At 54.2% G+C, this 20,182-nt stretch overlaps 2 protein-coding genes across 2 annotated transcripts in view; one reads left to right on the forward strand and one right to left on the reverse strand.

Moving 5' to 3' along the window:
• VOLCADRAFT_31472 (uncharacterized protein) overlaps window positions 1-3,404 on the reverse strand; it is a gene marked incomplete at both ends in the record, with an annotated part of 3,657 nt that extends 253 nt beyond the window's left edge. The window contains 5 exons of the mRNA XM_002958756.1: window positions 619-731; window positions 1,018-1,166; window positions 1,762-1,844; window positions 2,234-2,411; window positions 3,296-3,404. Of these exons, the coding sequence (XP_002958802.1) occupies window positions 619-731; window positions 1,018-1,166; window positions 1,762-1,844; window positions 2,234-2,411; window positions 3,296-3,404 (632 nt within the window). The remainder of the gene's footprint in view (window positions 1-618; window positions 732-1,017; window positions 1,167-1,761; window positions 1,845-2,233; window positions 2,412-3,295) is intronic.
• Window positions 3,405-9,676: 6,272 nt separating this feature from the next.
• Window positions 9,677-19,910, forward strand: VOLCADRAFT_100114 (uncharacterized protein; the record flags this gene model as incomplete). Its single annotated transcript, XM_002958749.1, has 15 exons — window positions 9,677-10,057; window positions 10,360-10,437; window positions 11,594-11,767; window positions 12,368-12,611; window positions 13,218-13,479; window positions 13,699-14,139; window positions 14,408-14,485; window positions 14,539-14,776; window positions 14,841-14,975; window positions 16,168-16,234; window positions 17,245-17,309; window positions 17,856-17,918; window positions 18,633-18,692; window positions 19,336-19,413; window positions 19,707-19,910. The coding sequence occupies 15 exons, from the start codon at window positions 9,677-9,679 to the stop codon at window positions 19,908-19,910; spliced, it is 2,568 nt and encodes an 855-aa protein (XP_002958795.1).
• Between the last annotated feature and the right edge of the window lie 272 nt (window positions 19,911-20,182).

Below are 20,182 nucleotides of genomic sequence, written 5' to 3' on the forward strand. Positions count from 1 at the left end.
TACGGTGTTGTACGGGTGACCAGCAGGAAGAAAGGTACGGAAGAACTGTGCACGCAGCTCGTCAGGGCAGTTGGACAGTTGGTGGACGAGTATTGATTTCAATGGCTATCTCCACACATACTTCGTATTTAATTTTTCGTATATTTTTCCGATAACTCCACATACATACATACAGAGATAGCGGTCTCCACTGAGTGCATCCAATTGAGCGATGATTTTAGGCTTTGACGCCCTTTTATCCGTACTTCCCTATGTGCCATGTACGGGAGTATTTATCTTGTATCCATCCCTTGTAACCATCTCCCTAGGATACTCCTCTAAAATGCAATATATCGTACTGTACGGCACGCATGCATTCCCTTTCTTCCTTGTTAGTTACTTAGTTCTTTGCGCTGAAATTTTAGTTTTTTCATTATTTATTTTAAAAAGCCCGTAACGCCCGTCGCTCGCCTCTAAACGCCAACCTCGGTGTTTCCCAACCGCTACTTCCAACCCTGTTACCCCCTCTTCCACTTCCGCTGTTACCCCCTCCCCCCCTAGCCCAAGTCCCCCACACCTTCCTGGCATACTCCCCTCCCCCTCCCCCCCAGGCTCCCTCTCCCAGACGGGGCCACTCACGTTTTCAACGTCACTCCCGCGCTGCCAGTCTCCACATCCACACAACCCACATAACGGATCACACCACCACTGGCAGCAGCCTCCGAAGACCGAGATGCCATCGCGTCGTCGTACTGCAATAATAATCGCATTAAACGAAAACCCACGAAGGTCCAGGAAGGATGTTTAGTATCTCAAGAGACTTGCAAAATCCAGACTGTGGAGAATGTTTTTAGGAAAATTCCAAATCTCAATAAGTTTGCTGTAGAAAAATATGCATTCTAGAATTTTTTCCTTAATAAAAAGCGCGGAAGTTTAGCACAGGTAAAAGCACAATGCACGCAAAAGCCAAGGGAAAATAGTTAAAACCTCTTCATCGCTTTCCCCCTCTCGGTCCGCGGCACTTGGGGGGTTCCTCACCAGTGGCAGCTGCTTCAAATACTCCTCCACCCGTACTGTCGGCCCCCGGAGCGGCTCCGGAACCAAACTCTCCACTTCCAAGTCCCCCAGCTCCACTTCACATCCGCACTCGCGAGCCAGAATAACCACCTTGCGAGCGACATCCAGACCTGGCCGGGTATGTGTGCGTGTGTGTGTTAGTGTATGCGTGCTAGTGTGTGTTGGTGTGTCTTAGTGTGTGTTGGTGTGTCTTAGTGTGTGTTGGTGTGTCTTAGTGTGTGTTGGTGTGTCTTAGTGTGTGTTGGTGTGTCTTAGTGTGTGTTGGTGTGTCTTAGTGTGTGTTGGTGTGTCTTAGTGTGTTGTATGTATGTATGTGTTTTGTGGAAGGGGAGGGGAGGTTTAGGGGCGAAAGGCCACCAGCGAGGGGAGAGGGGGGAAACTGACGGGGGTGGAAAAAGGAGTGGCCGGTGTGTGGGAGTGTGGGTAATGGATGGCTTCGATGGACGGGCATCGATAAGCACGTAGAAGCAATTGTACGACTGGAAGAGCCCGAAACCCCAAACACGGAAGGACAGTCAACGGTTCCTCCGGCATCCAGTTTGGGTGGAAAGGCTATAGTAGCAAGTACAGATTGCAGTCCTCACTTTGCGGCCGCCAGCATTTTCTCGATGTGCATTTTTAATTTGCCAATGACCCCCCTCCTCCTCTCCCCTCCTTATCCCCTTCCCCCCCGATCTCCGTTCCCAATTTTCACCTCAGTCTTACCAGACAGATCGTCCCGTGGGTCGGGCTCCGTGTAACCCCGGGTTTTGGCGTCGTACACCACATCGCTGAACTTCATTCCGGGCCTAACAAAGGGAGGATTTGCAGTGCATGTGTGTGCGTGTGTGTGTGTTGATTGTGTTTTTGTGTTATTGTCAGTTAGGAGGGAAACGAAGAACGCACACACTTAATAAACACACACCACACACACGCCGGATTGTACGAGCAACGACGGAGAGGCCCCGTGGGTATGTATTTATGTATGTATTTATGTATGTATTTATGTATGTATTTATGTATGTATTTATGTATGTATTTATGTATGTATTTATGTATGTATTTATTTATGTATGTATGGTAACGGAATTTCCATGTGCGGCCCCGCTGTTTGTTGCCTAATGTGGACATTTGGTATCTCGCATATCGCACCACCACCTCACCGCACACACTGCAGCAGACACCACAACGGTCTTACTTGTACGTGTTAAAGATGTACGACAGCGTTCCCGACAAAATACCCTCAATTCGAATAACCCGGTCGCCGGTTTCCAACAACCCTTGCAGCGTGGAGATGATGGGCAGGCCCGCGCCCACAGTCGCCTGCATACCGTACACATGTCGTACAATTTCATCATAATTGGCGTTGAACAGTTCTTCAGAATAATTACCAATAAAAGCAATATTTTATATATATAACATTGTTTATTTATTTATTTGGCAGTTGCGCGATGAATATAGATGGACTAATACTCTTGCTTGTACTGAGGCTATAGACGAAATTTCAGGTGACATTAAAATATGTCCTCTTCCTCGTGTGAGTGTAATTAAAGATTTAGTTCCTGATTCGACTCATTTTTATGCTCAGTATGCTAGTTCTATAGAACCCCTGCAGGACAAGGACAGGAACGTTAGCATACAGACGTTGTATACATACATATACACGTACGCAAGCCTGCTGATGGGTATTGCCTTGCATCACCCTTCAATCCCCTCCCCCGCTACGGGACCCCCCACACACACGCATGACCCATCTGGTCTCTCCCGCCACCATCATCACCCCTCACACACCCGCCTTACTAAACCCGCTAAACCCAACGCACCACCCCAAACCGCTTCCCACCTAACCACCAGCTGCCCTAAATCCCAACTGAAACTCCCCTCCGCCAAAAGAACAACCTACCTCGTACATGAACCGGCGGCGGCGGCTCTCCGCCAGGTCCCGGAGCTCCCGGTACTGAGCCAAAGGGCCTTATGAAATGAAATCCACAACGGAGTGGGATGGGATGGGGTAAGGGGAGTGGGAGAGGAGGCGGAGAATGGGTTGATGGTGGCGGTGGTGGTTGTGCTGGTTGTACGATAATACCCATCCACCCCTTATCCATTGCCATCAACCCCCCTCCCCTTTTTCCCCACCCCCTTCTGCACCCCAAAACCGTGACCATCTGCCGTACCCAACTGTTACACACCGTACACACCCAAACACAAACCTCGCACGCACACACGCATTCGGCCTCGTTAGTTTCCCCCCCTCACCCACTCTCACCCGCCCCGCACTTCTTATTGGGAGTGACGATGTGCAGCCCCGCCCGCATAAAGTCCAAATAAGCGGCCGATACGACATTAGAAGCCGTACAGTCGATAAGTACGGCACAGGCTGGACCGGGTGCGGTTGGGTCTGTGTTGGCGGAGGTAGCGGATGCGCCAACAGCAGCGGAAGTGACGGCGGCGGCGAAGCGAGGTAAGTCCAGGGGCTCCCCCTTTTGCCGCCAGCGCCGTCCCCGTTGGGTCGGTAGTGGCAGGGTTTGGGTGGGCGGGGAGGGGGAAAAACCCGGGGGTATGTGCGGGATGGGGGGCGGGGCAGCTGAAATCCCCTCTGCATTGATTAGCCTCACACCGGGAACCGGACCTGGCGAAGATGACACCACATGGCAATAAATAATACTACGAGGAATATACATATACCGCAATACATATACCGCAATACATATACCGCAATACATATACCGCAATACATATACCGCAATAAATAATACGAATACATATAGGAATATACATATTCCTTACCTCGCAAGCACAAAGCCGAAAGGGGGCGCGGGGACGGATTATATGCAAGTAAAGCAAAGTGCGTCAGTTGCAGGTTTGTATCCTTTGTTAGGACCAAATTAGTGTTTGGATCAATTGCTCGTTAGGTTTCGGTGGGTCCCTTGAGGGAGGGCTTCTGCTGGGTAATTCTGCTGGGAAAGGAGTCGGATCGGAAAAGCCCTGGACTTAACATTTCCCCTCTCCCCCCTTTTGCAAGTACGAATGATTTGATACAATGAGAAGACAATGAGAATGACGGCGCAGTACGACACATGACCCTCTCAAGAGGAAATCGGATCCAGTGGATTAAGTGAATCCAGGAATTGGATTTCTCAAGGCCGTATGAACCTCAGAAAGAGAATCAGCACCCGTGCGCGTTTGCTAAACTTTCACGCTCCTTTTTTCCATAAGAGGCTGTACTGCTTACATTTCGCATCAAGTTATTCTGCGCTGAAGTTGTGCGGGGTTCATTCTTCAGGGAAGGATATGACATATTGGGTGATTCCCACTTCCACGTAGATTTTACCTGTTGCGTTAGGTCCGTCTCCCAGGAGCCCAGTTCGATTCCCTCGGGGCGCAGCAACATTTGACGACTGTTTGCTAAGCCCACCACCGCGAACCTGCTGGCGTGTAGCGTCCCGAGCAGCTTGTGCGCCTTTGATGAGACGGACCAGAAAATAAGAGGAGCAGGGGGAAGGGGAATCCACACATGAAAAAGGAGGGGGACGAAGGGGAGAAGGAGGGAAAGAAAAGGAGATGGAGAGGAGAGAGGCTGGGAAAAGAGGGACGAGGGCAGGGATGAAGGGAAAGAGAAGGAAAGGGGAGTGATGCCAAGGGTTTCTGAGGGTACTAGCCGTTTGTCCATTTTGCATCCCTCAGACCCGGGGCTCCCATTGCCGTGCTATCGTGCGTCGAGGGAGACTGAAACTTTCATTGATAAGCTAGAAGCAAACCATCACCAGTTCAGGTAAGCTCTCCGTGTACGGCGAGAAGAGCTGACGCAGATGTAGCTAAGAGTTCCAAATACCTGCTTTGCGATCTGGCGAATTAGAGCGCTTCCAATTACACCAGGACCAATTAGGCCAATTGCGACTGAGAGGGGCTGGCTGGGAATGGTATGGCTGCGTGACATGGTGGCCATCGCAAATCTCCTTTGGACTTGAGTCAGTGCTTTGATGCAAACGCCGTTGAGACTTATGATCCTACATGTAGTATCTGACTCAAGGTCTTGCCCACGATTAAGGCACAATTTACAAGTAGAGCTGAGCTTGCCAGCCGCAGCATCCAACAAGTTTCAGGCAGCAAGCGAGAAGTAAGTAAGCATAATGGCGTCCGAACTCACAGCATTCAATCAGTGCAGTGTTCCTGCGGTATTGAAGCTAACTGGCTACAGGTCGGGCGTGCTGTACGTCACTCTGCTCGTGCAGCATCGCTCCCAATGGTTCTCCATTTCACAGCTAGGTTTACACTATGATCCATCAAGGTACAAATGCATGTCTGCTCTTTACCCTAACCAGACTTTTCTTGACTATACTTGTACTGTTACAAGCTCCACCTCGTAGAGCTAGGGAAAGAAGGGAACAGAAGAGCAGTTGTAAAAGAAATACCTGACATAAAAAGGATAAAATTTAGAGGACAACGACACATTTAAATGTCGCCTGGCGCGCATTGTGCGGTTTGCTCAAGTGCTATCTTTCTTCGTCTATCGCGCTGGGTGTGGTTCTATTTGTGACTCTTTGTCGATCCCCTTGGTTTGGCTGTGCTTAATGTTCAGCGGTGTTCCATACATTGTATTGTTACGTAGGTTTGTCAATGTATGTCATAGAGCAAATCCGTGGATAGTGAAATCCAAGATGTAGCCTTAAGACGGTGATGTCGCAACTTAGCCATCGTGTAATGTTTGGAAGATAGTTGACTACCTTTCAGGACTCGTGCTAGGTCTTGTCGTAACTTCGGAGCTAGCGGAGCTCGACTAGCTTGACTATAAGATCGGACCATAATTTGTAAATTTGTAAGCCTAAGTTGAAGTTGAAATCCCGATACTCTCTGTATATGCCAGTTTCTTGGCAAGCAAAGTCAGCTCACGCTTCCCGAATTGTTTAGGCGCGGTCCGGTTCCTTTTCAGTTGGTATCAGAGCCTCGGCGACCTACCTCTCCTTTCTCATCATCCATTGACATCGTCTTCGTCGTCATCATCGAACATCGTCATCGCCGACATACGTCATCATCGACATCGTCATTCATCGTCACGGTCGTCGTCGTCCACTACCATGGATTCCATCCCCACCAAGATCGAGCAAACACTCTCTGGAGCCCATAACCTCCATACGACGCTTACCGACGTATCGCAGCTGCAGCCCCAACAGCAGGTTCTCCACACTGCTTGCAGTCAGCAGCTGTCCACGCATCCGTCTCTGAACTCCCCTGCCCCCGTCCCCGCGTCCGGCCTCTCAGCCGCTGGACCTTCCTCCACCTCCGCGGCCGAAGCTCCCTGGGATCGTGTCGTCGAAATAGCAGCCACTGCTGCCATTCGAGCGTTGCAGAAAACAGGGGCCCTAACAGCGCACGCCAACCACCCAGTGCAGGCTCCCCGGTTCAATCCCACCGCCAAGAACGCCGACCTCGACGCGTGGGCCAACCGACTCCGGCTGCATTTTGCAATGTGCGGAGTGCAAGAAGACAGTGAGTTTGCCGCCGTAATCGCCCTCTCCTCAATTGACGGCTGGACACTCGACACTTTGCTCCTGCGCCACCAGCGGGCACCCTTTCCTTCTTTTACAGCTGTCCTCCAAGCATTGGCACCCTTTGCACCCAGGTTCGACAGAACTTTTCAGGCACAGCTAGGCATGGACACCATTCGCCAAGGCTCGGGGCCCAGCTCTCTGAATGCATACGTGGCCGCCTTCCGTCGGCTCATGCGCGACCTGCCCTACCGGCATGAATCCGACCACGTTTTCTTCTTCGCAAAGGGTCTACGAGCGGACCTGCGTGAGGAGGTCTACACCCACCTGCACCAGCACGGGATGAACGTCGGTCTGCAAGCGGTCATCGACCTAGCCATGGACATCTTCGCCGGCGTCACACCACACACTTTCTCAACCACCTCCTCACGTAGCACACGTAGGGATGTCCGCCATCAGGACGACCGTATCAACATGACAGCTGCTGCAGCCGCCAACACCACCGCTGCATGCAGCGCCCAAAATCGCCACTTCCGAGCGGCTTCTAAGCGATAAAGGTGTCCCGCACAGCGTATTGCGCCTACAGTGAATGGCGCGCCATGTCTGCTTCCAGTGCGGGGATGAGTCACGGATCTCCGCCGTCTTCTGACCGAACCTACCGCCTCGCAGCCCCGCCGCTCCTTTCATGAGGACACACCAGCTGCCGCCCTCCATGTCACCCATCTCTGGAGCCGACCAACGAGCTGTGATGTTGACGGAGGTGTCCCAGCTCACCTTTACTTCCTGTCAACCAACATCGAAGGAGATTGTTTATGGGTGGTGCTGATGGTATCGACAACTCCTCCGTCAACATCACAGCTCAGCAGTCAGGCTGTGGTCCTGCAGTAGCCGTCCACGGTGAAGGGGCCGTACTGCGAATCGTATTCAATGAAGATCGTACGTGCGAGTTTCCAATTGTTGTTTGTTTGCATGGCATGCTCCCTTCGCTGTCGAGGCTGCAGCTGCGCGAGCACGCTTGCGGCCAGGACGACGGGCAGGCTTACAGACGATTTTCACAAGACATGGAGAACGCTGAAAATGTCGTTCGTATCGTTCGTATGCGCAGCGGGCGACGTCGGCAGGCTGTGGCTGACCGTATCTGCAGACCACGGCCTAGAGGCCCCGGTTCTGCGCTGGACTGGGGATGGGCTGCGGTTGGCGCCCTTGGCGTCTGGTACGTCGCTGCGGTACCTGTTGTTGTAGCGGCGCCCGTGGGGACTGTCACGGCGGCGGGAGGGGGAGCGACTGCGACCCCGGTGGCTACAGCTATCGTCGTGTTGTTGGCTGTGGGAACATCGGTCTTCGGAGAGGGCAACCGCTCCCGCGTCCGCCTCACCCTCCCAACCCACCCCTCCGCCTAGCTCCGCCCCCGCTACCCCGGTCTCTTCCTCATCTCCACGGTCATCTCACCCGTCGCATACTGCGTTAACCTTCCAGCCCCCCCTCCCTTGGCCGCCTCCACCCAGTCTTTTTCCACATCAGCCGCCTTCTTCCCTGGAATGACAGTACAACCCAGTGCTCTTCCCAGACCGCCCACCACCTCCACCCGCACCGCCAGCTGCGATGGAATTGCCGTATGACAGCGCAGGTATCGACGTCACAGCTGTCCGCCTAGGGTGCAGCAAGCGCGGACGTCCGTCCCTCTTGTTCCTTGTGCAGTGGTCCGCGGCTGTAGTGGTCGTGACCCGCCATGGGAACCTTACGATGACGTTTGCAGTCTGCCAAGGCTTCGTGCCTTCCTGAGGAGCCCAGACTGGACCTCGTTCAAGCTATCAGACCGCTACGCTTGGTTTAGTGCCAAGTTTCCGGAGCGTGCGCCGCGGATAGTGCAGTTTCTGGCGGGATAGGGCTGCATGCGTGTTTGTGTGTGTGTGTGTGTGTGTGTCACATCGTGTGTTTTGCTTGTGTTCGGTACGTCTGTGATTTAAGCACGTCGGGGTTAGCGTCCGTTTTGGTGCTGTGTGTGGCGTGATAGCTTTCAGTTTGCCTTCGGGTTGAGGTTTTGCTAAATGTGCAGATGGCGTATAATTGTTCGATTTCTGAGTTTTGATACTGAGGGTATTTAGTCATACGATTGGGTGTCTGGATGTATCCCGGTTACATAGTCCGGACGAGTTAGAATTCGTGCGCCACGACTTTGGCCGCTTAGTGTGTTACTTTCGCACCGAGGACGGTGCTTGTTTAAAATAAAGGAGGAAGGGTATGCCATGTTTAAAGTTAGTTGACGAACTTCCGGGACTCGTTAGGTATTATCGTAACTTCGGAGCTAGCGGAGCTAGGGCCTAGATGTACGATGTGTGATATTGATAATCGCTAGCTTGACTATTATAAGTCGACCAAATTATTGATTGATGTAAGTGTAAGTTGAGTTTGAAGATCCCGATTCTCTTGGCTTACGCTTGGTTTCTCCGTAAAAAGTCAGTTTACGCTTCCCGGTTGTTTAGGCGCCGTCCAGTTCCTTTTCATATTGGTTCGTAAACTTTCACAATTGCACTAATCTCCAATGCGTCGTAACGGAGATTGAGGACATTTAGCGGGGGTGTAGACTGGGACGTAGACAGCTCGGTAATACATCGTCTTATTGCAATTCAGATCAGAAAAAAATTTCCCTATATTATACTTATGTCTTTTGCTACTCTGTCCATTCCGCTAAGAGGATTGAACTAGGAAATGGCGTTTTGTGTAGTATCTACTTATTCCGTTCACAAGTTATAACTATATTGAGGTCATTAAAAGACTTCGACCGTCACATTGAGCAGCATACCTTGCCTTTTATGGACGCGATATTGAATCCCTGAACATGATATGCGTACCCGTCCTACGCTGAGCCAGTTACAAAGCAACGCTTCTCAGCGTATTTGATTGCCTCGTGAATTTGCAGAACTTTTTTTCACATTTCTACACCTCGTCCCAACTATAGTCAAATTATTGTACCTTGTGAGCAACGCTTTTACATAACTGTTTTACAAAGTCCTACTACTACACATCCCCAACAATAGACTATCAGTGACAGCGGCCTCTCCTGGCGTTACCTGTTTGGTAGCCTGACAGCTTTCTGGCCAAGGCGTTGTGGACAACTAGACAATATTTGACGGCGCAATATGCGCCTTGCATGAATGGATAAGCCTAAACGGATCTGCTGGGTGGTTACGAAGGGATACGTCCAATGTAGGGCCATGCAGTCTCTCGTGTCGGGACTTACAGGGTGGCTGCTGTTCACAGCAGCTACTCTTGCATATGCGCAACGTACGGAGCATCGGATGCTGCAAACTGCACCCTTGGCGTCGAAAACCTGCTTGACTGGTTCGGAATTAGTCGGCGCCCTCGCGGACGCAGCCGTGCAGATCGCTATCGTTGCAAACGACATTTCCATATCTTCAGAGGATTGGGCAGCATATGAGGCTCCGGTTACCTTGAACCGCAACGTGACCTTATTGGGGATGCACGATGCACCCGAACGATGGCCGCTGCTCGACTTCGTCAACTCAAACTCAATGGTAAGGGGAAGCGAGTAATTCGGCACGAAGTTTGAAGGGAGGCACTTAGGAAACGATACCACGAAAGGGGACCACAAAGCAAGTCGGTCACTAGCCGTACAAGTACAACGGACTGTACGATCTGGGGTACTGCCATCATTTCCTGTTACACATCACCCCTTCCATACCTACCTACCTAACTATCTACCTATCCACTCAACTATCCACCTACCCATCCCACCTACCCACCTACCTACCCATCTACCTACCCATCTACCTACACACCTGCTGCTTTGCTTACCAAAACCCGTCACCTGCACCAGATTCGGCTTGCTCAGGGTGCGGGTCTCAACATCTCCCGCCTTGTGCTCAAGAACTGGCGCAACACCCCGCACTTCCAGGTGGGTGGCTAGGTGGGCCGCACGGCGGCGGCATTCTTGCAAAGGGAAGGAGGAAGTGAGAGGATGAGGTAGGTAGGTAGGTAGGTAGGTAGGTAGATATAGGGCGCCTGTCTGTAATATGGAGGAGTGAGTGTGTCTTAGACCATTAAATTATGTTTTCACATGGCTTATCTGTCTACAGTATCATGGCACGAACTATTGACCAATCTGTACCATGAATCTATATGCAATCTATTTCTCGGTCCTATCTCTATTTATTTTACGATGACCCTGTCTTTAGACAGCAAACAACTTTACCGACGCCGTACAATCACGACATCAAGCATGGAAACCCACCGTACGATCGTGGGTTTATTTTGAATTCCTCGTCCAATGGATCTGGATCTGGATCTGGATCCCACACTGGTTAGCTCGGGATATCTGATGGCTTGCTTGCGCCGCTCAGGAATTTACGATCATCACGTATACTGCCGTACAAATCTACCATGACTCAACCGTCATTTTGGATTGGAGCCCCAGGAACTGAGCCAAGCCGCAACGTTACCGCCACAAAATCACATAACTTGATACATTTGCAATTGCTGTCCCGTGTAACCGGTCACGTGTCGTACGCTGTTATATATGCTCGTGCAGGCGCCTGGCCTGGACGCGGTTGCCATCTCCGACAGCACCAACAGCAGTGGCGGCGGCGGTGCTAGCAGTAGCAGTAATGGCAGCAGTTACGGTAGTCGCAATAGCAACGTCAACCCCGACGTGTACGCTACAGCGCCCACATACCGTTTGGTTGTTGGCTGGAACATGATCTTGATACATCGTGAGTCCAGCAGGTTCGGTGCGTGAATGCAGGCGCTCTGTCTAGGGAGAGAGAGTGTGTAGGGGGAAAGAAGGGGAGGGGAGGTGTAGTAGCAGGCCGCTGCTGAAAAGGCCTCTCGAGATGCTGGTGGAGCGCTTAGCGCGTATTGGTAGTTGTTCACGGTGCCGTACACCGCCGTACAGTGTACCGGCTACTGCATGCTGTATTATTATTACACATACATACACACACACCTCATGCCTGTGCGCAGGCGCGTGTCTGCCCTTGGGGATCTATCTGGACTCCGTCGTCTCCCTGCGTCGGCCCGTCAACCTGCCGCCGGGTGCCCAAAACGCCACCCAGATCCCGGTTGGCAGCGTCCGGTGCGACAACCGCAGCGCCGCAGCTCCGGCAACACGCTGCTGGCCGGGCATGGGCGTGTACGTCGATGTCGGGTTTAACGCCATGCAACTTGACGCGTTCGGCAAAACCGTACCATCCGGCTACACCGTCTACCTCCACCTGGTGCAAATCAAGGTGGGGCAGCCGAGCTGGGGTGAATCGGTGGGAATGGGGTTGGTTGGTTGGGGGGAGAGGGAGGAGGTGTGTAGTAGATGGATGGGGACGGAGAGGCTCCCGGGCGTGTGGGGGCCCCAGGGGTGGGCGGGGGGGGGGAAATTGCGGTGGCGGGTTTACACCCACCTGCAAAACTGTCCAGGTATACACCCGCCCGCGATTCCCGCAGCCCACTCACACGCGCAATAAAACAACTCAACACGCACACATATATGTATATGTATATATATATGTATATGTTACATACACACATTGCCATTAATGGTCGCTTGGCCTCAACAAAAACACACTACTTACAATCTTAGGGTTTTGCAATTGATTGATCATATCACGCACTTTTGTACACAAGTACCTTCCACCCTACCTAGTAAACCCTAGTATATGTGTGTACATACGTATATATATGTATGTATGTATGTATGTATGTATGTATGTATGTATGTATGTATGTATGTATGTATGTATGTATGTATATGTATGTACACACATTTGTACGTCTATCCGTATGTATATGCTTATGTAGATGTGAATGTTCATGTATGCATGTATGTATGTACGTAGTGCGCCGCCGTGATGAGCGACTCATGCGTCCAAAGCTATGGCGCAGTGGGCTGCTACTACAACATGTTTCCGAGGGTGGGAGCCGGGCCCACGCCGCAAGCGGGCGCACGCCCTCCACCGACAGCAGCAGCACCAGCAGCAGGATTGCCCGACGGAGGCGGAGGGGGAGGGGAAAAGGGCCAGCCCAGCAGCGGGAGCCGGCGGCCAAAGCTGCTACTGCCGCTGCTCGTGGGCCTTACGGGAGGTAGGTACACGTGGGGTAGCGGCTGTCTCTCCCCCCCCCTTCTGGCAGCACGGTGCTCCTGGACGGGAGTCCGTATTTCGCTTTAGCTAGCGAATGCGTTTATTGACGGTGTGCGTGTGCCCCTGTCGTACTGTACGGCAGCTACTAAAATATGCGAGAAAAGAGGAAAAACCCTAAGGCCCAGATGCCCGAGGTAGTGAGGGAGCGGGTCGGGAACGTGAGGACGGTGGTGGTGTGATGGGCCTGGCGGTTGGCGGTTGGCGGCGTTTGGGATGAAGGTCAGGAACGGGGGAGGGGTGAGAGGAGATGTGGTTGCATTCCCCTAATGCCACTTCCGTACTCGACAGGTTGGCGTGCGGTTATACATGCCATGCCGTACAATTGGGCACGAACATGAACAGTTAAGCTCCTAGACATCACATGCGTATCGCCGTCGTTTATGTTGTGGATTAGGTGTCGAATGGCCTTAAGAGCCCCCGTTGATTTACCCTACCCATCATCGGCCATTTCTGTTTTTTTTCATTCGCCTGCTCTCAATTGCCCTTCTTCTCGACCGTCCTCCTTCCCTCCTCCTTCCCCCCTCCTGTCTACCGCCCGAAAGCGCAGGTCTTCTAGCGGCGGTGCTGATTGGGCTAGGGACGCGATTCGCTTTGAGGCGCCGCTGGTGCAGCAGCAGCCGGCAGCAGCAGGAGAAGGTTCCGGAGCCGCCCACTGACAGCCTACCCATGCCGGGTGGCGGCGGCAAGAGCAGCTTTGGCGGCAGGGACGCACCGCCACTACCGGGCAGCAGCGACGACGACACCACCGCCACCGCCGCCACCAACACCAACACCAGCACCACGCAAGGCAGTGGGAGCGGCCTCGGAGGGTAGGGGGGCCGGAGGGGGGGTCCGTGTGTAGGGCGCCGGGGGGCGGTTCAAACCCGTGCGCCACGCGTGCACACAAGGGGGGGTGTTATTGATTTATTGTATGTATGTATGTATGTATGTATGTATTCATCTAACAGCGGCGTTATCCTGCTGGTTGAATCCGCCGTACGTTGCTGCCCCAACACGCCGTTGCTGGCACACGTCGCTGGCCAATGAAGACCTCAGCCGCCATCACCACCGCCGCCGCATTCGTCAGTACGGCAACCACCCACACTACCAACACCAACACAACCGGCGGCGGCGGCCATGGCGCAGCAGGAACGTCCCAGCGATGACGACACGTACTTCCATGCGCCGCCAGCTGTTGCCGCCGCCGCCGCCAGCGTCACCACCACCGTCCATGGCGCCACGGCTGCGGCGGCGGCGCCCGCGGAGATAGCTGGCGACAGCGGTGGGAGCGGCAGCGGCGGCGGCGGCGGCGTGGCGGAGACCTCTGGTGTTGTGGCTGTTGAAGTCTCGCTCGCCGCCACCGATCCGCCCCCGGCGGCGGGGCCCGGGCCGGGCCGATCGGAGGGCGTTAGCCGCGACCAGCCGGACGATCCTGCTGCGGGTGCTGCGGCGCCGGAGCCCCGGGGGCCCAAGGAGTTGCGTAGACGCTGGTCACACTCCCCCCCTGCTGATGCTTCCCACTTACACGGTGGACAGCAGCGGCAAGATCATCACCACCATCATCATCATCATCAGCGGCGGCAGCGGCGGCGGCGGTGGCAGCAGCGGCGTCACAGTGGTGACCATGTCGACAGCAGTAGCAGCAGCGGCAGGGGGGGGAGAAGCCGCAGCAGTGGCAGCATAGGCATCGAGCGGCCTCCGACGCCGACTTCCCCTTCTCCTCCTTGCCATCCCCCCCACCCTCCGTATCACCAACAGCACGAAGAACAACAACGGCAACGGCAACAACAGCAACAACGGCAACGGCAACGGCAACAACGGCAAGCGGACCCGGCTGTAAGCGGTATCCCCGTGTGTGGGGACTTGGAGCTGAACCCGGTCACTTCCAGGACTCCCGTGCGCCCCGGGGTGAGCCTGGACGACTCACGACTGGGCGAGCAGCTGCAGCTGCTGCCGGTAACGCTGGGGAAAGGCTCTTTTGGGCGAGTGGTGGAGGGAGTGTACGGCGGTGTACGAGTGGCAGTAAAACTTCTCAACGCCGGGCTTTTGACCAACGTTGACATGCGTAAGGCGGCGGCGGTATCGGTGGCGGTATCGGTGGCAGGAAGCCCGCCGCCGCCAGCGCAGGTAGCGGCGGCGGCGGCGCCGCCGCCGCCAACGTGTAATCCGGTGAACGACGCGTCCGCCAGAGGCCGCGGCGGGGACGGTACGGCGATTAACGGCGGCGCCGATGGTGGCGGCGGTGGTGATTGCCGGAATGGCGGTAGCGGTGGCGGTGGCGGGGACGCTGCTGGTGGCGGAGGCGAAGGCGGCCGCCGCGGAGGTGGTGGGATGAGTGGGGTTAACCCACGAGGCGGGGCGTTACGACCAGCTGCTTTAATCGGCGGCGGCGGTGGCGGAGATGGCGGCGGCGGCGGCGGCGGCGGCGGCGGCGGCGGAGGTTGCTGGTCTGTCGGCGCACAGGCTCTTGATGCTCTCGCTCAGGAGGTGGAGGTGCTTGCGAGGTGTCAACACCCCAACATTGTGAAACTCATGGGGGCCAGTCTCGTGTAAGCTCTTGCACGTATCTATATGTCTGTCCGTTCGCCCTCTGTCTATTCGTCTGTCTGTATGTCTGTCTGTTCGGCTGTCTGTGGGTTCGACTGTTTGTCTGTTCATCTGTCTGTTCATCTATCTATCCATCTGTCTGTCTGTCCGTCTGCTGTCTTTCAGTTTGTCTGTCTTTCCCGTCTTGCGGGTTCTTTGGCTTGCTTGCTGATTGAAGAGCTGCTGCTCCTCTCCTGTCGGGGTGCGGCCTGCAGGACCCCGGGACCCAACCCCGGGGACAGCAACCGACCAGCAGCATGACGACCAGCACGAAACACACCACCGGCACGTTTACCCTCTTCCCCAAATTTCAACCCCTCCTGCAATGTACCTCCCCCGCCAGGTCATGCAAACCCCACCCCGTGCCGGTTCCCCCTGCCGTTCTCCATACCCCCCCTCTCGCCTGCCTGCTGCATGGTTGTACCTGATGCATCGTTTTTTCTCTTTTCCAATCACATTTCCCCCATTGCCCCCACTTCTACTGCGGTTTCTCCACCATCCCTACCCCACTCCCCCCAATGTTATTGTGTATGTATTTATGTATGTACGTATGCTTACCGTTTTACCCCTTTCCGTTTACGTTTTACGTTTCAGGCCCCCGCGCGTGTGTTTGGTTATGGAGCTGATGGACACCTCCTTGGACAGATTGCTTCACGGGGTTGGGTCGCGATGGCTGCCCTTGGGAACGGTACGGTAATGTACGGAAGGAGGGGGTTGTATATGGAGTTTAGGAATTTAGGGACGAGGGCGGTCCACATCGGGGACCGGGAGGAAGGGAGGGTATGCCGTACTCAGAGCAGATGCATTTGAATGGGAGCGGTTAATCTCCCCCCCGGGGAGTGTATTGTGCAGTACAACGGTTCGCCTGGTCTTCGTAGCTCGTGTGTACGGCTGCTGCTCACTCTCCGTATGCCGTACTGTACGACATGCAGGTGCTTCACATCGGAATTCAGATCGCCCGGGCGTTGTCGTACCTGCACCCAACCATACTGCACCGAGGTGAGTGTACGAACTGTGTGTATACGTGTCAAGAAATTGCTATTTGCCGAGTTTGATAACGGTTGGGCGGCTAATATAATAATCCGGTTCCTAGCTTCCTAGCAGCGCTATGAAGTACGATATTTGGGGGGGGCATGCCACCTTCGTTAGTGCCGGAGATGATGACGATAAGGTCGATTGGCTTGCTAGCAGGCCGATTCCGGAGGGCCCGGTCTTCTCCGAGTTTAGGCGGCAGCTTATGGCTGCACGGGCATTATATACATATATATTTGGCATATTCACGCCCATCTCTACGCAGGCGGTCATGGTTGACTAGGGGCCTTGCCTCTTTCGTGTTCCCGACACTGCATAGCCTGGGTAATAGAACTCTTGCGTTGTACTGCAAATGTCCCTAACCTAACCTAACTTGTGGCGCTACGGGGGCTCTTAAGCTCTTGGGCCCCTACCTCTGGCTCGTATGGGTGCACTCGGTTCACCTCTCTACCTGGGTAACGCAACCGAGGTGTATAAAACACACACACACACACATCTGGGCTGTGTGTGTGCTTGTGTGTGTGTAAGTGTAGTTGTTACATGTCTTTCCGGGCCTGGTGGGCTGGCCAAGGGCTGCTGCCCAGCTGCCCCGACGAACAAGACCGGCCTTCGGGGGAAGGGGAGGGGGGTGAGGGGCCACTGTGTATGTGTGTGTGTGTGTGTGTGAGGGCGCGTGTGTGTGACGGCGCGTGTGCGTGTCCGTGTAGGGGGACTCTGGGTGGGTTTGGATCTGCCGTGATGGATACACGAGGGCGGCCAACTGCCAACTGCCAAAAGGGCACTGGGATTAGAGGACCGCACAACCACAATAAGATCAAAACAGAAGATAAGTACAGAAGCAACGAATTTGTGTATACGATCCCGCCCCCCTTCACTGGCCCCCCTCATCCCCCCTTTTTGATGTTGCCCGTTACTGCCTGCTGTGCCCTGGGGTCTTCCCCCCTCCTCCCACGTACGGCACACGCGTACGACAACAGACCTCAAACCAGCCAACGTCCTCATCTCGAAACCCGACAGTGACAAACCTGTTGCCAAACTGGCGGTACGGCGGAGGGGGACGAGAAGCGGAAAGTGGGAGCAGGGCTTGGGATGTAGTGTGTATGTACGTATATACTGTATATAATGTATGTCTGTGCGTACGTGTGGGTGATACCTCTGGTGTGTATGTATGTATGTATGTATGCATGTATGTGTGTATATTTGTCTGGTGGATGGTGTTCGAGCCATCGTGGATAAGAAGTAGCAATATAAACCCCAGTAGCGGTCAGAGGGCGGGAGTTCTTGAAGGCTAAGGTTGCGGCGTCATTAATGCCGGGTGCGTGTGGGGACCCACGGTGGGAGTCCATGCGCCTCCCCCCCCCCCGGGGCGCGGGGGGGCTCGCGGCGGGGCACCACTAGTCTGTCTGTCTCTCTCACACGCACATATACATAAATACGTACATACCCACATACCCACCCACCCTACCCCCCTTTTCCTCACACCCAAAATGCCAGCAACTAAGTCACCATGCCAGCAACTAACTCACCATGCCAGCAACTAAGTTACTCTGGCCGCTCGTGATGGATCCATCGCCACATTGGCGCGCAGGACTTTGGTTTGTCCCGACTCCTTCAGAGCGTACTGGTGACTCGGAATCCGGAGGTTGGAACGGTGAGTTGCAGTAGTAGTAGCAGTAATAGTAGTAGTAGTAGTAGTAGTAGTAGCAGTAGCAGTAGCAGTAGTGACAGTAGCAGTAGTAGTAGCAGTAGCAGTAGTAGTAGTGGGTGACGGGGCTAGGTGGGGCTAAAGGCTGGATGACAAGGTGATGTTGGGGAGGAGGGCGGAGGGACGCAAGGGCAAACACCGTTGTGCATGTGAACCGAGCCCTCCCTTTCCCTGTTCATCCTACATGTGATGATGAGTTCCTGGAAGGTTATTAGATGAACATACAGACATTGATGAAAATATGGTGGTAATGTGTGGCGTGCATGACCCGTCTGGAAAATTCGTACGCACTAGAAATGAACCACACCTGTATGTATGTATGTACGTTGGGTGCGGAATTCCTCATCATGCATCCCCCCAGGGCTCAGCTCTGTCTGACCTTTAAGACACGATGAACATAAGCTTTTCCCGCAACGCACACATACAGACAGACAGAGAGACGGCTCGGTCAATTGTTTTGCTACTCACATACCTCTCTCTCTCTCTCTCTCTCTCTCTTTTAATTCGTACTGTAGTTTCTCCCCCTCCCTCTGTTTCCTTCGTTTCTTCTCTCTGTCCCTCTCTCTCTCTCTCTTTTCTTTTTCGGCTTTGCCTCACCGAACAGAACAGAAGAGAACGGCCTCCCGCCCCACACAACCCCCGCCCCACACTCGCAATCAGGGCCCCTACATCGCCCCGGAGGTGTTCGATGTAACCAACACCACCGTCACCGACCGAGCGGTAAGAGCACAACCGCAACGGCAACCGCACCGCAGCTAGCCGCCTAGCTAGCCAGTAGTAGCCAGTAGCTAGGCAGCAGCTGCTGGCCGCCGCTGAAAAGGCCTCTCAAGATGCTGCTGGCGGAGCGCCCTAGTCAACCTTATATCAGGACTTCAGAGAAGCACAGATCGGAGGATGCAGGTCCCGCCGTGGTGATGTGCCCTCCAGGTTACGACACCTAGCGCGTATTTGTAGACGTTATGTGTGCCGTGCGATGTACCAGCTCCAACAGCATCCGGACCTGGCGATGACATACAGAGATACAGACACGTGGACAGCAGGGAGCTTCATCTAGCGTTTCATCTCCACTCGTACGCACTACTGCCGTACACACGCATGCATTTATATTTATACATTTTTACCCATTTCGCCGACCTTCAAAAAGGACCCGGGAACAGCGACCGTACCGAAAAGAGTATCGCCCCATATAACCTCATTAGCTTCTTACCTGCCCTCAGAGCGACATACATACATACCGACTGACTAGACAGACGACCTAGCTTATGTTTATTATTAACTGCAAAGGATTGAACGCGCCGCCCTCAACGCGCCGCCCTCAACGCGCCGCCCTCAACGCGCCGCCCTCAACGCGCCGCCCTCTTAGGACGTGTACGCGCTGGGAGTGGTCCTCTGGGAGATGCTGACGGGCAAACGGCCTTGGATCGGACAGACGACCGTGCAGGTGCCTAGCGCTGGTGTATGTATGTATGTATATCTATGTGTGTCTGTATGTGTGTATGCATACATGCGTTTGTGGATATGTCTCCACGTCTGCTGGCACATCTGTGTGCGCACCTTGGTCATCACGTAAGATGGATATGCAGCTCAGGATATCTCAACCTGCTTCGTGACTTCAAACGCATCTCAATGCATCGCCTCCTTACCTTCCATCGCCACGGGCGCATGCACATAGCGAGGTATGTACTGCACTGATCGTGTACCGTGCCGTACCGGCCTGTTGTACGATAAGTGCAGATTGCTTTTGCCGTCGCGGTGAATGAGGAGCGTCTGCCGCTGCACAACCTGCCTGAGGAGCGCTGCCCGCCTAAGCTGCGTGCGCTGGTGCTCTCCTGCTGGGACCCCGACCCGGCGAGGCGGCCCGCGGCGGCGGAGGTGGTGAAGGCACTGGCGCTGGTGCAGGAGGTGGGGGGATACACCGGTGATTGGGTGGGTGAATAGCAATCAGCAGTTAGCAGTTTGGCGGTTTTTTAGTTAGCTGGGTAGTTGGGTGCGCGGTTGGTTGAGTGGGGTGCTCTTGGTGTACTTGTGTATGTGTGCCATTAGCGAGGTCGCGTGTATGGGTCTCAGAAATTTGCCGATGGTGGGGTGGTAACGTTCACTGCCTGAGGCGGCCTTGCTGAACCCCGGCGGGCGGGGGAGGGGGAGGGGGGGACCCAGCGGTGAAGCGGTTGGAAGCCGATATCCGCAGTATAATTTTCTCGTTATCATCA

This window comes from Volvox carteri (genome assembly GCF_000143455.1).
Source record: "Volvox carteri f. nagariensis unplaced genomic scaffold VOLCAscaffold_105, whole genome shotgun sequence".
Classification (NCBI taxonomy): domain Eukaryota; kingdom Viridiplantae; phylum Chlorophyta; class Chlorophyceae; order Chlamydomonadales; family Volvocaceae; genus Volvox; species Volvox carteri.